Source organism: Littorina saxatilis, linkage group LG7 (assembly GCF_037325665.1).
Source record: "Littorina saxatilis isolate snail1 linkage group LG7, US_GU_Lsax_2.0, whole genome shotgun sequence".
Taxonomy (NCBI): Eukaryota; Metazoa; Mollusca; class Gastropoda; order Littorinimorpha; family Littorinidae; genus Littorina; species Littorina saxatilis.
The window spans coordinates 21,139,948-21,154,007 of record NC_090251.1 but is presented as its reverse complement, the minus strand read 5'-3'; the positions used below and the strand labels follow the sequence as shown (position 1 = coordinate 21,154,007).

Below are 14,060 nucleotides of genomic sequence, written 5' to 3'. Positions count from 1 at the left end.
AAAGTTGTATGTTCAATGGAATGGTAAGTCTGAACAAAATAATTACTTTATTTTGTTTTTAGCCAGTGAATGTGGATGCATCAAAATCTTGATAGACATTAAACAAATTCATGTTAGTGAAACTAGTACACATATTGCATCAATCTTTAGTTGAAATCGCAGGTACTTGCATGTTTCAGGTGCAAGAGATTCGACCTGATGAACTGGTGGTAACGTTCCTTCGAAGGAAACCGGAGGGGAACTACTATTGCTTTCCAGGGATCGATGATATTTCCTTAGTCCCTACATCTGATGCAACCATGATTCGTGACCCCACCTTCAATGCCAGGGGGCATTATTTCTTTTAAAATAAATTAATTAACTGCAAGTGGCAACTGTTCTATATGTAACCAATGCCTTTGGTTTATTGTCTCAACAATTGAATGAACCACTTTTGAACATTTGCATTCTTCATGTCAAACCTTATAATACATGTCTGGTTGTTCGTTTCCGAGTTACGTGGGTGATGAACTTTTCATTAATGTTTCTCTTTTTTGGGGCCAAGTTTGCTTGATTTTGTCCAGCTTTTTTTCTTTCTGTTCCTGTTTTAGTGTTTGGCATTTTACCTAAGAAGAATCTGGTTGCAAAATCAGCTTCATTTAGTAAAGTTTGTGGGAAAAAGCATAACCGTTTCTTTGTTACAAAAGTGATGTTTCCATGTTACATCGGTGACCATTTTGCATTCTTTTGGGATAACTTTCTAACATTTTGTCTTAGAGCAACAAATCTTTGTATATATGCTATTGTGAAGGTTAAATGTCAATAAGACTGAATGAATGCCATGTATCAACATGTTCTGATCAGGATATCATTAATTAATTTTCATTTTTGTATTGAAATTTTGACGAATGCATGGAACTTTGAAAAAAACATTATTTTGTTGTTTGCATGTAGTCATTTCATATTGAACTCTATAATGGCTTGTGATTCAACAATAATAACTGAATAAAAGTCGTTTTCAGCCTTATAAATGCAGTTTTTTTGTCTTTTATTTTTTCCATGTTACACGGGTGATTTTGCACACATGGTCCAAATAATGCTCAATATATGGCAAACTAAAGGCAATGTTATATTTTTTCTTGTTTAAACTGAAAAGGTACACCCTGAGAAGTGTGTAAATAGTATTATCAACGTTTTCTGGGAAGATTTTACTTTTGGTGATAATGTCACAAACAGAGGACGAGATTCTGAGACGCACCCATATATGTTACAGTCAAAACGGGAAATCAGTCATTACGGGTAATGACTAAAAGTTTTAGTCATTTCCGGAAATGACGGTTTTGATCAGTCATTACTGGAAATGCCTAAAATCTTTAGTCATTACCCGTAAATGACTAAAAATATGCTCTAGACATTACCAGTAATGACTGAACATGAACTAAATGTTCTGAGATGAATCCCATTATTACAAAAAATGTGAGTCTTCATAGTTTGCTCCCCCACAATCATCTAATTTTTATCCAATTATGCATGATATTGTGTTTCCATACAATATTTAACATAAGTCAATATTAAACTTAGTAATAATTCAAAAATCAAGCAAAAACACATTAAATTTATTTGGTTGTAAAGGCTATAAAACACACAGAGTGGTAGACACGAAGGTTGCACCCGTGTGTGCGAAAGCCAATTGCTATAAAACGCGCACTAAATGCGTGTACTTCTCAGATCGGCCAATAGAAATGCTATATAGAACGCACTCCCTTCGCCATAAAGCGCTCAAACCCCGAACCGCATAATCTCTCAATCTATTCGCAACTCTGATGTTAAACATTTGTCAATCTTTTATTTCAAATACACATTAGATAAAATGAACAGAAATTTGGAATAAAGAAAAGATAAAATGAACAGAAATTTAAAGAAAATGGAATTATCTCTCTCTCTGTCTTTGTCTGTGTCTCTCTCTGTCTGTGCCTCTCTCTCTCTCTCTTTGTCTCTCTCTCTCTCTGCCTGTCTGTCTGTCTCTCTCTCTGTCTCTCTCTCTGTCTCTGTCTCTCTCTCTCTCTCTCTCTCTCTCTCTCTCTCTTTCTCTCTCCCTCCCCCTGTCAATACCCCTTGCAACACACACTTTGACGCTGTAATGACAAATACACATTCGATAAATTGAACAGAAATCTGGAGTAAAATAGAATAAATCAATGGAAAATTGAAGTAAATGACACACACACACACACACACACACACACACACACACACACACACACACACACACACACACACACACACACACACACACACACACTCCTTTCATACGAACCTTTTAGAATCCCATGTTTTGTTGCAAGAGTGTACGTGTTGTTATCTCGCCTTTTAGTCATTTCCGGAAATGACGGTTTTGATCAGTCATTACTGGAAATGCCTAAAATCTTTAGTCATTACCCGTAAATGACTAAAAATATGCTCTAGACATTACCAGTAATGACTGAACATGAACTAGCAGTTAGGCAATAAGGGTAAAAAATATTCACAAAGTTTAGTCATTTACGGGTAATGCCTAAAGATTTTAGGCAATTCCGGTAATGACTGATCAAATCAGTCATTTCCGGAAATGACTAAAACTTTTAGTCATTACCCGTAATGACTGATTTCCCGTTTTGACTGTAACATATATATACGTCTTCAACAACATAACCAACAACAAATCCGATAGAACTTCAACTACAATCTCAACAGTGATCATGGGCTGCCTAATCTATTTGCCGAGTCTGGCAGACATTTGACTTCCACCCTTGAGAGAGAATGGTTTTTCCTCGTAAACTTTGTGCCTCTGACTAAGAGGATACAACTCAACATTAATCCCCGATTATCAACCCAGATAGATGGGACACTTCCGTCTCAACTCGGACGCCGCAGTAAGAACGATCTCCAGCAACAGACGCTGATACGGTACAGCTATCTGCTCGCTCCTAAGCCACTCCCCCAGCCTGTATGTCCACACACTGTCCACACACTGACACCAATTAAACCTCCAACTGAGCTGTTAACCCATGATTTGTAAAAATGTAAAAATATTTTACAAATTACGTCGAACCTAAAACCGCGATTTGTAAAAATGTTAAAAAAAATTCATTTCTCTATTGAGCCTATTGTCCCATCGCTGGGAAATTCGGATCGCTTCCTCCCAGTGGAAAGCTAGCAGTAACAGAGTCGTGCTACCCCAAAGTCAAGGGATCCATTAGATTTGTTTTTCTTTCTTTTTTCATTTCTTTATTGTCCTATATCGCTGGCGAATTCGGATCGCTTCCTCCCAGTGAAAAGTTGTGGAATGTGTCCAAGATGTGGAATGTGTCCATTGAAGTTGTGGTATGTGTCCAAGATGTGGTATGTGTCCAAGTTGTGGTATGTGTCCAAGATGTGGTAATGTGTCCAAGATGTGGTAATGTGTCCAAGTTGTGGTATGTGTCCAAGTTGTGGTATGTGTCCAAGATGTGGAATGTGTCCAAGATGTGGAATGTGTCCAAGATATGTGGTATGTGTCCAAGTTGTGGTATGTGTCCAAGTTGCGGTATTTGTCCAAGTTGTGGTATGTGTCCAAGATGTGGTAATATGTCCAAGTTGTGGTATGCATCTAAGATGTGGTCTGTGTCCAAGTTGTGGTATGTGTCCAAGATGTGGTATGTGTCCAAGTTGTGGTATGTGTCCAAAATGTGGTATGTGTCCAAGACGTGGTAATGTGTCGAAGTTGTGGTATGTGTCCAAGTTGTGGAATGTGATGGGACAATAAAGAAATGAAAAAAAAATCTAATAGATTCATTGACTTTGGGGTAGCGCGACTCTGTTGTTGCTAGCTTTCCACTGGGAGGAAGCGACCCGAATTTCCCAGCGATGGGACAATAAAGAAAAGAAAAAAATCCCATAGATCCCTTGACTTTGGGGTAGCGCGACTCTGTTGCTGCTAGCTTTCAACTGGGAGGAAGTGACCCGAATTTCCCAGCGACGGGACAATCTAGTAATGAAAAAAAATGAAAAAATCTAAACATCAACAGTCGCGCTACCCCAAAAGTCAAGGGATTTGACTTTGGAGATGACAAGAAAATATCAGGAGCATTAACGTGATTTGTAAAAAAATTTACAAATCACGGGGCGCGCAGACCCTTGATTTTAACCCCCAGTAAGGTTCAGCAGCTAAAGTTGCTTCTGCCATGAATACTGCTTGTGACGTCATCGGAATTTTTACCCAGAATTCACCACTTCCGTACTCTCGCGATACAATGGCCGCCAGATCAGAACGCGAAAACGCTTCGCTTCAGCCACGAAATTCGTCGGATTATGGCCCAAAACGATTCCGAAATAAACTAAACTCTGTGAGGGAAGGTGAGAAGACAATTTTCTACGGCATGCATATGTCTGGTTAACCTAAGTCAAGCCAAAACGCAAATGAACGCGTTTTTGACACCAAAAAAAGCCTGTTGGGGTCCTTTAATTTAACCTTTTTCTTCTCGCTGCCTCTTTTTACTTTGACCAAGTTTTCAATACTAGGCCAATTACCTCAAAGCCAGCATCAAAAGGTGGGCGGGCAGAAGAGTCATAGCGACCGGCTGTGTAGTTGACATCTGATGCATTGATGCCCACATACCTGATGAAAATAAATGAATAAATAAGTACCGTAAAGTAACATTTCCTGAATCCAAAAACATATAAGATGTTTGGTGGCTCATTGTCAGACCAGCTTTTTTGTCGGTCCGAGGGAAGGCCAAGGTTAATAAAGATGTAACAGAAGGTGTATGCTCCCAGAGGATCAACAAATAAATGCTGAAAACATATGTACAATCACTGACGGGGAGCAACATGTTAGAATAGCCTACTTGCACAATACTCCGCCTAATGTCAGCTCTTCAGCGGCAGAGGCGGGATAGTTCACTTCGTTGTTGGCCAACTTTTATGGCGACAGCTTTACCAGGGACCTATATTTGACATAGGTCTATGGCTTTACTGATTGGGCTCACCAGTCACACCTTAGTACCATTTTGCCTTGAATAACCTAAATGTTTATGCACTTTAAAATATTCTGTTCTAAATGTCAAAATTGTGTATGATGTACCCACCGATTAAATAAGTTTGTTTGCAATGTTGCAATGTCTGAGTGAAATGAATGCATATTTTGTAGCTGTTTAGCAAAATGTTTTGTAGTGGCCGGATCAATTGTTTGGTAATATTAACAAGCAAACGAATGAATAATAAATCAGTAAATACCAGACCTGGAAACCCCTGTTTTGAACTTGGAGTATTCTCAAACAAACTTGGTGTATTTTCAGAAAATTAATATGAGTGTAGTCTCCACAGAGCATTTGAACATTCATGATTCAAGCATGCTTTGCACACGTCCGTTGCACTGTTAAATAAATTTACCAATACATTTAAAACAAATGCTGCTTTAAATGTTTAATAACAAAAACTGTTATCATTGATAAAAAGTTACAGTAAAACCTGTCAAATAAGGACACCCTTGGGACCAGACAAAAGTGTCCTTATTCTGCAGGTGTCCTTAAATATTAGACAGGTGCAAGTAAACGCGACAAAGTCAAGTTGAGAGAGAGAGAGAGAGAGTACTGCACATGTACATGTACATTTATAAGAAAAACAGAAGCTGTTTAGATTAAATAGAGAAACATTTAATATTGACTGTTGTAAAACAAGTTTCAGGCATGGTACTCTCAAAAACGAAAATCCGAAAAAAAAAGAAAAAAAAATCTGCTGATTGACTTGAGATTATTATTTTTTCTTACTCAAGCCTTGTTATCTTTCACTTATATCCCTCTCAGCTTCAAGGAGAGGGCACTAAACACATTTGAATTAGTAAAAAGTCGCCTGAGCGGCCCCCTGGACCCCCGGCTTTATTTCAGCTGAAACTGCCATTCCTTCAGTACCATGCCTGAGTTTAAAAACTTGTGATAATGCATGTTTCAGCTACTAGGTACTGCCCTGCCTTTGATCTGGCCGCACACACAGATTTCCACTCTGTTAAACTCGGTCACTGACCGGTCACTGACCCCCATGCAGGAAGTGTTTCCTCTCTCAGATATGACAGGGGAACCACCTCTCATGGCAAAAACTGGGTCATTGACCCCTGGGAAGAAGGTCGTGTCTTTTAACAAGGCCACCCAGCTATCACAATGCCTTTGATCTGGCCGCACACACTTATTATGGACCCAAAATACGTGTCCGCGTCCGTAATGCCGAGGTGGCCGTAACGTACAGGTGTTTTACAGTGTAAAGCAGTCCGTGCCGAGACTGACTGTCCGTATTCTGCGAGTGTCCGCTAAGTCCAGTGACCGTATTTGACAGTTTTCACTGTATAAAGTTATCTGTAATCATTAAAGGGACAGTGCAGGGGTCACAGCATTGCTGAAGCAACGATTTGTCTTTTGTTGCAGATTATGATATAAACAGTCAAAAGCTTTATATACAAGTTATTACAACTTTCTCACAGATGCCTTCACATACCTTTAGTGTTGCCAGCCCAACAAAACAGTATGCGGTTTGCTAGTTCGCACCTGCCGCCAAAATGTAATTAAAATTTCCTGTGAACATGTTCTGGGGCTCAAGGCTGTGTGCGGTATACCAAAATGGACCCACATACCATCTTTTCCAATTTTCTTACGAAATCACACACAATGTCTTGATGCAGTACCCAAAACAGAAAGTATTCCCCTCGCCGAGACTAATAGACTTCCATGTAGGCTTTTGACGTAATTAATTAACGCACTGGACCTGATGGGAACCTGGTCGCGGGTGACTGAGCCTGCCCAGTGGAAGTCCAAAAGTAATTTGTAAAAAACTTGTAATTTTTGACTTCTATCATGAAAGTAAATGAAACTTGGTATGTTTTTAAACGGATAGCTGCCTGGACTTGACAGGTCCAGTAACTTTAAAATAAACAGTGTCCCAGTAAATATTCAGGAATGACAATGCGGCACTGACAACCTATGTGTGTAACTTTCGGTGACTATAAACTCTGATGCGTTTGTGAAGAAAAGTAGTCTGGGATTTTTTTAATCGTATTTTGTTTCCACTGACTGCAATGATCGTATTTTAGTCATTTAAGCGTACAAATTACGGGTTCCCAGGTCTGAAATACAGAAAGAAAAAAATAAGATTGCAAAAATAATATTGCTTATAAAACATGGTGGTTTCCCCAGTTGCCGTAATCAAAATATGAACGCCAGATACTGCCGTTTCCTCTGTTTCAAATTGTTTCTTTGTTTATTGAGATCGGAAGAGATCCTTTTAAACAAAAACATTTGTATTGATCTACTTACTTCACTCTTAGTGTTATTAATTAAATCAATCTGATAGGGGGAAAAAAGAAAACAAAATGCAACATATAGTATAGTTTCAACATATCACTGAGTAATCATCCAACAGCTGTTCTCGAAAATAATCTGAATAAAATGACAGCTAAACAACAAAAAACATGTTCTGGGTAGATAATTGATTTGAATTTCTTCTTGTATGTTAAAGTTGCAAAGTTTTGCCTATTGTGATTTTTCGTTCATTTTGTATTGGTCCCTTCCGTTTTTGTCCAGTCGATTTTGAGGGTACCCTTATTTGAACGACTATTGCATGATCCCTGTAAAAGAAATCTTTCAATCCAAAAGATGATCCAGAAATTCAAGTGAACAGCCTTAACTAGCATAGAAAGTTTGAATAAAATGACACGTGAACTAATGCTTGAAAGTTAATTTGGGTGCAAAATTTGTCGAAATAATATTTATGGTCAAGGTTATGTTTGCATGCGAATCTCGAACTGTCTTGACAGATCTTCTTCTTCTTCTGGGTTCGTGGGCTGAAACTCCCACGTACACTCGTGTTTTTTGCACGAGTGGAATTTTACGTGTATGACCGTTTTTTACCCCGCCATTTAGGTAGCCATACGCCGTTTTCGGAGGAAGCATGCTGGGTATTTTTGTGTTTCTATAACCCACCGAACTCTGACATGGATTACAGGTTCTTTTTTCGTGCGCACTTGGTCTTGTGCTTGCGTGTACACACGGAGGTGTTCGGACACCGAGGAGAGTCTGCACACAAAGTTGACTCTGAGAAATAAATCTCTCGCCGAACGTGGGGACGAACTCACGCCGACAGCGGCCAACTGGATACAAATCCAGCGCGCTACCAACTGAGCTACATCCCCGCCCTCCTCGACAGATCGACTAAATGTTTTGATTTTGCTTCATGTGACTTGTTTTTACATTACATCCTCCCATACCATCTCATGATAAATCAAATGCAACTGAAGCAAAGTTTCCATTTTTATTTTCATTAGATCATTGTCAGATCGCTGGGAACATCGGGTCGCTTTCTCCCAGACTGAAAAGAGTTGCGCTACCCAGGTTCTTGTGTGTTTGGATGTAATCAGACACCTGCAGCTCTGGCAGAATGACTGAGGTCTCTTACTTGCCACAGTGGTGACACAGGGGTGGGACATGGATACTCTATCTGAGTCTGCACATAAAGTTGAACCAGTTGGTCCTGGCTCGGATTCGAACCCGTGATAGAGGGATTATAAGTCCAGTCCTCTAGCAACTGAGCTACCGGGCCCCCAAATCAACTCCTCAATATTACTTGTCTGTTGCATACATTGTATGTTGACTTTAACACTGTGCTTGATGCATTCACTGGGAGCTGCCCCCCCCCCCCCCCACCCCCTGCCACACACACATTCTATATACATACATGTATGAGTCTATAACATGTCACCTGTTACGGACAAGCACTTGGCCTGGGCCTGGTACCGGAACAGGTGCTTCAATCAGCTTTGTCACCTGTGAGAAATTGGAACCTAGCTGGGTAACCACAATCTTGCGCATCATCTTTGGTAACTGTCCTGCCATTGTGGATTCCCTTGCTGTTCTGAAAAGAACAGGAAACAGGAATACTGATGTTTTATCTTTTTAACACACATTACAACAACTCTACATTATTACTTAAAGACATTTGTGGCATCTCTCGACCAGCTTTTTTGTGTGACAGTGTGGGCGACTCTTGGTGTTCAAGACAGATGGAATCCTTTTTAGGTTTCTCACTGATGTGACGCTATTACCAAGACAGAGGTTGTTTCAGAATAACCTTTGTGTCATTTAACCCCTTCCTTCGTGCGGTGCGCCGGTTAGCCGGCGTACACCCGGCAAAGCCTGGTCCCCGGCACAGCCGGGTATTCGGCTCGACTTCTTCCCGGCGAAGGCGTACCCGGCAAAGCGGGTATTCATCTAGTATATATATGTTACAGGCATTAAGTGAAACCAGGCATTACGCGTAATGCCTAAAATGTTCAGGCATTACGCGTAATGCCTGTGACCACTAGGCATTACACGTAATGCCTAAAAATACCAGGCATTACGTGTAATGCCTGAAAATCATTGTCAGGCATTACACGTAATGCCTGAAACCTGTTACAGGCACTATGTGAAACCAGGCATTACGTGTAATGCCTGAAATGTTCAGGCCTGTGACCAGGCATTACACGTAATGCCTAAACGTATATAATGCCTGAAACCTCTCTGCAATTGTCGTTGGTGAGGTTTCTGTTGATGTTTGTTGGTGGTTTGTGGGTGGTTTGTTGGTGGTTGGTCGTGGTTGGTGGTTGGTGGTGGGTCGTGGTTGGTTGTTTGGTTGTTGGTCGTGGTGGGTCGTGGTTGGTTGGTGGAAGGTGGTTTGTTGTTGGTTGTTGATTTGTTGTTGTTGTTGTTGCATTGCACCAAAAGACGGTCCAGGCGTCCGACTTTCAGCTTGGGGCATTGCACCAAAAGACGGTCACGCGTCCGACTTTCAGCTTGGGGTATTGCACCAAAATACGGCCCAGGCGTCTGTCTTTCAGCTTGGGGTATTGCACCAAAAGACGGTTCACCCGTCCGACTTTCAGCATGGGGCATTGCACCAAAAGACGGTCACGCGTCCGACTTTCAGCTTGGGTCATGTCGATGTCTTCATTTGGTTACAATAATGCCTTTTGTAATTCTTCCTCCGTTTCGATCAAGTCTATGATCCCATTCGGGCAACGTTGTTGATCTCAGACCGATCTTGGCTTCCGTGCCAAACATTGCTTTAAATGGCGATATCTGCCTATACCGGCGTGGTGACTCGTGTTCTTTCTAAACTGGACAAATTTGATGCCAGCAGTCCAGTTCGTAGTCTTGTTCTCGCTCATCCATGCTACCAGCATATCCTCCCTTTGACATTATAATTATGTGTCAATTACTCTATCAGAGACAGCATTGGAGATAACCCGGTTTCAGTATTGTTTTACGATAGACGTAGAGCTGAATACCAACACTCAAATCTGTTTTTGACAAACACCACACATCACTTACTTTCCCAAGAGATGATACTCATGACGTGACTTTGTCGTTTTCTGGAAGGCAGCTTTTACTTCTTCGATTGTTCTGAAGTACACAGCTTTCGGGAGCAACTTTCTGCCGTCCTTTTCATAATGTTCAAACAAACGTCGAGTAAACAATTGTTCTTTTTCATTATCCTCCATGGTGACGAATAAGCAACTGGTGAAAACTCGACTGGAAATATTGGACCTCGGCTTTCCATTGTGACATGCACTCACACTTACGTGAAATTCAAACTGTGGTGAACACTATGTCAGAAATACATTATTTTGCATTGCGAACCATCACTCATAATCGCAAAATAAAATGTGCAATCATTTCAAAGCTCACTTGATCGAATGTCAAGTTACTATATTCACACCATGACATTTTGTCAACACTTTGTCCTTAAAAAATGTTCTCACCGTCATCCAAGAGGTAATGGATAACTGTTCAGTGCAATAGGCTTTTATGTTGTGTGTATTGCCTGAATTGCTTCAGGCAATAAGCGTAATTTTGAGAGACAAATTTCAGGCATTACGTGTAATGCCTGGTGTTTTTAGGCATTACGTGTAATGCCTAGTGGTCACAGGCATTACGCGTAATGCCTGAACATTTCAGGCATTACGCGTAATGCCTGGTTTCACTTAATGCCTGTAACATATATATATACTGTTCAAAAAAAAAAAGCATAGCTTGTAATATTTGGTTAATTTAGTTATATGGCTACAAGGATATCCACCAAACTGCAGAAAATGTTTATCTGGTCGTCGACCTTTCATCCATTGCCACAAGTGAGCTCTGCACGTGACGCATGCGTTATCAGTGGCTACAATGTCAAAATTGCTCATTTGGCATGACCACTCGTCATGCTTCAGTGTAATCTCGTGAAACTCGGGGAATATTGAGCTCTCACCATGTCTTCCAAAACCCATAAAAGCGGATTGTTCGCCACAAAGAAATCAGATGACAATTCAGCGACGAAAGATGGCCCGATTGAGCAGAGAAGACCGCCAAATTGCATTGGGTCGTTTACAAGCAGGCCAAAGTCAAAGTGCAATCGCCAGGCACTTCCACGTGTCCCAGAGCACCATCAGTAGACTGTGGGTCAGGTTTCAAGCCACTGGCTCCGTTGCTGACTTGCCACGAGCGGGAAGACCAAGGGCAACAACTGCTGCTCACGACCGCTTCATACGGCTCCGCCACCTCCGGAATCGTTTCCTGTCGGCCTCATCTTCTGTCCAGGCTCTCCCCGGGCCACACCGATTATCGGACCAGACCGTGCGGAACCGCCTGCATGAAGCTGGTTTGAGAGCTCGCAGACCTCACAGAGGAGCTGTCCTCACCCGCCGCCATCGCCAGAACCGAGTGCAGTGGGGCAACCAGCACCTTCGCTGGACCGTCCGGAATCACTGGAGACACGTGTGGTTCAGCGACGAGTCCTACTTCCTGCTCCAGCGACATGATGGTCGGAGGAGGGTCTACCGGAGAGTAAACGAACGTTACGCGCCCAACTGTGTGGATGAGGCACCCGTTCATGGTGGTGGAGGCGTCATGGTGTGGGGGGCGATCAATACCGCTGGAAGGAGCACCCTGGTGCACGTCCAAGGGCGCATAACTGCCCAGCGATACGTGGAGGAAATTCTGCGCCCACACGCCCTTCCTCTTCTGGCTGACCAGGATGCCATATTCCAGCAGGACAACGCTCGCCCGCACACAGCACGACTCACCACCCAGTTCCTCACCGACCACCATGTCCAGGTGCTTCCCTGGCCATCCATGTCGCCAGACATGAACCCGATAGAACACCTCTGGGATGAATTGGACAGACGTGTGCGCAGGCGAGAAGAAGCGCCGGCAAATCACCGCGATCTATTGCAGGCACTTCAGGAGGAGTGGGACACCATCCCACAGCAAGATATCCGGCATCTGATCCAGTCCATGCCCAGAAGGTGCCGGGCAGTTGTTGCTGCTCAAGGCAGTCACACCCCCTACTGACTTGACAGCCTCGGCACCCAATCGTATTGATTGACTGATTGATTTGAAGATGCAAATGAACTGTGTGTGCATTCAACTGTGTCAATACCAAATTTCAAACAAATAATCTAAATATTGGATTTTCTGTTAATTTTTTCGACAAATAAAACAAATTTGGCAAGTAGCAACTATGCGTTTCTTTTTTTGAACAGTATATAAACTTGGCCAAAAAATTATTGCAACAAATTTCAAACCCAAATTAAAGCATTAATCCCCGTGTCATTTCATTAAAACTGTATATATGCCAGTTAAGACCGTTCACTTAACCTCCAGGATCACCTTTTGGATTAAATATTTCTTTTATTCAGTAAAACTGAACATTTTTGCATTTTCAAAATCATTAATTTTATTTACAATCTTGAACATTTGAATGAAGTCACCTCCAAGCCTTCCAAATATCAAGGTTGGCAAATCTTAATATATAGTCTCTCTATGTATGACAGGTCTTCTATTTAAATCCTTTACTGAATAGACATGTCGCTCTCCTCTGTACCCTATCCAGACTGCCTTTTTAAATGGGGACCATATAAAATGTCTGTGTTCTAAAAGTGGTCTAATTAATGATTTATTTTGCAAAAAAGAATCTTTGTCCAAATAATCAAAACTTTTTATGATACCAATAATTTCTCTGCCTTATTTGCATTCTGTATATATATGTGAATGTCAATTTTCAGGTTATTGCTACAAAGGTCTTTTTCCGTTGGAAATGACTCCAGAGTCAGGTTCTTTTCTTGAACTTTTATAAATCCAATAACCAAACTAACTTGACCTGGAGCTAATGCCGTTGATCGTTTTTACCATCGATCTTTTTCTGTATCAATCACACAATATGACTAAGTGAGCAAAACAGATAACTAACCGTTGCTCAGTTGCTTGACACTGGTCGACGTTGTACCAACTTCTAGTTCTACGCGGTAACACGTACGGTCTGTACACTTCCTCCACCCAAACGTTTCGCTGTTGGTACTCTGGGTGCTTGGGTTCGAAAGTCCAACTACAGACTGTCATGTCACGCTAAAAGGGGTCACTAAGTAGTGCACGATAGACCCTAGTACATGGTGCACCCTGAGTGTTTAAGTGCATATATACCGAGCTGAGTACACTTCTTCCGTTGTTGTTGCTTTTGTTTTCAGTTATCTTTTGTCGATATCGTTTTGTCGTTATCTTTTATCTCTTGATGACATTTAATATATGACTTTTCGCTGAAAATGTCAACAACTATCAGGAAGCATATCAAGTAAGATAATGGTTTTCAGTTTTAAATAATCAACCTTGTGCAACCTTTTGCAACATTAGAAGCACAAAAGCGAAAGTCGACGTCATTCCACCATTATTCCAATACAGAATATTTTGCAAATGGTACCTATTGAGAAACCATTGGACGAAACTCTAAACATTAAATAAAAATGAAAAAGTATAATACCAGCTGATACACCTAACAATTTAACACTACTCTAATGACATTTTTGGGAAATTTGGCCCACTTATGTTAACATTTTACGTTCAAAAATAATGTTTATTTGTTTACCATTTGAGAATTGTGCAGCCGTTACACCGTTAGAGAACTGACCACTGTGTTCCACTGCTGTAGCACGGAGACTAGAGCTCTCTGGCATGACTGCAACAGAGTTCAAGATGCTGGTTACGACAGGACACGTAACTCTTTTG

General features: G+C 41.3%; 2 protein-coding genes across 3 annotated transcripts in view; one reads left to right on the top strand and one right to left on the bottom strand.

Moving 5' to 3' along the window:
• Nucleotides 1–13,735, bottom strand: part of LOC138970907 (prostaglandin reductase-3-like) — a 42,853-nt gene extending 29,118 nt beyond the window's left edge. The window contains exons 1-3 of one of the 2 annotated variants that reach the window (XM_070343487.1): nt 13,252–13,735; nt 8,740–8,892; nt 4,528–4,615 (exon numbers count right to left, since the gene is read on the bottom strand). In XM_070343487.1, the coding sequence (XP_070199588.1) occupies nt 4,528–4,615; nt 8,740–8,892; nt 13,252–13,400 (390 nt within the window). In that variant the 5' untranslated portion in view covers nt 13,401–13,735. The remainder of the gene's footprint in view (nt 1–4,527; nt 4,616–8,739; nt 8,893–13,251) is intronic. The other variant, XM_070343488.1, reaches the window with a different exon arrangement.
• Nucleotides 13,736–13,915: 180 nt separating this feature from the next.
• LOC138970909 (nurim-like) overlaps nt 13,916–14,060 on the top strand; it is an 8,479-nt gene continuing 8,334 nt past the window's right edge. Inside the window, exon 1 of the mRNA XM_070343491.1 lies at nt 13,916–14,060. This exon is cut by the window's right edge and continues 130 nt beyond it. Coding sequence (XP_070199592.1) covers nt 14,007–14,060 — 54 coding nt within the window. The 5' untranslated portion in view covers nt 13,916–14,006.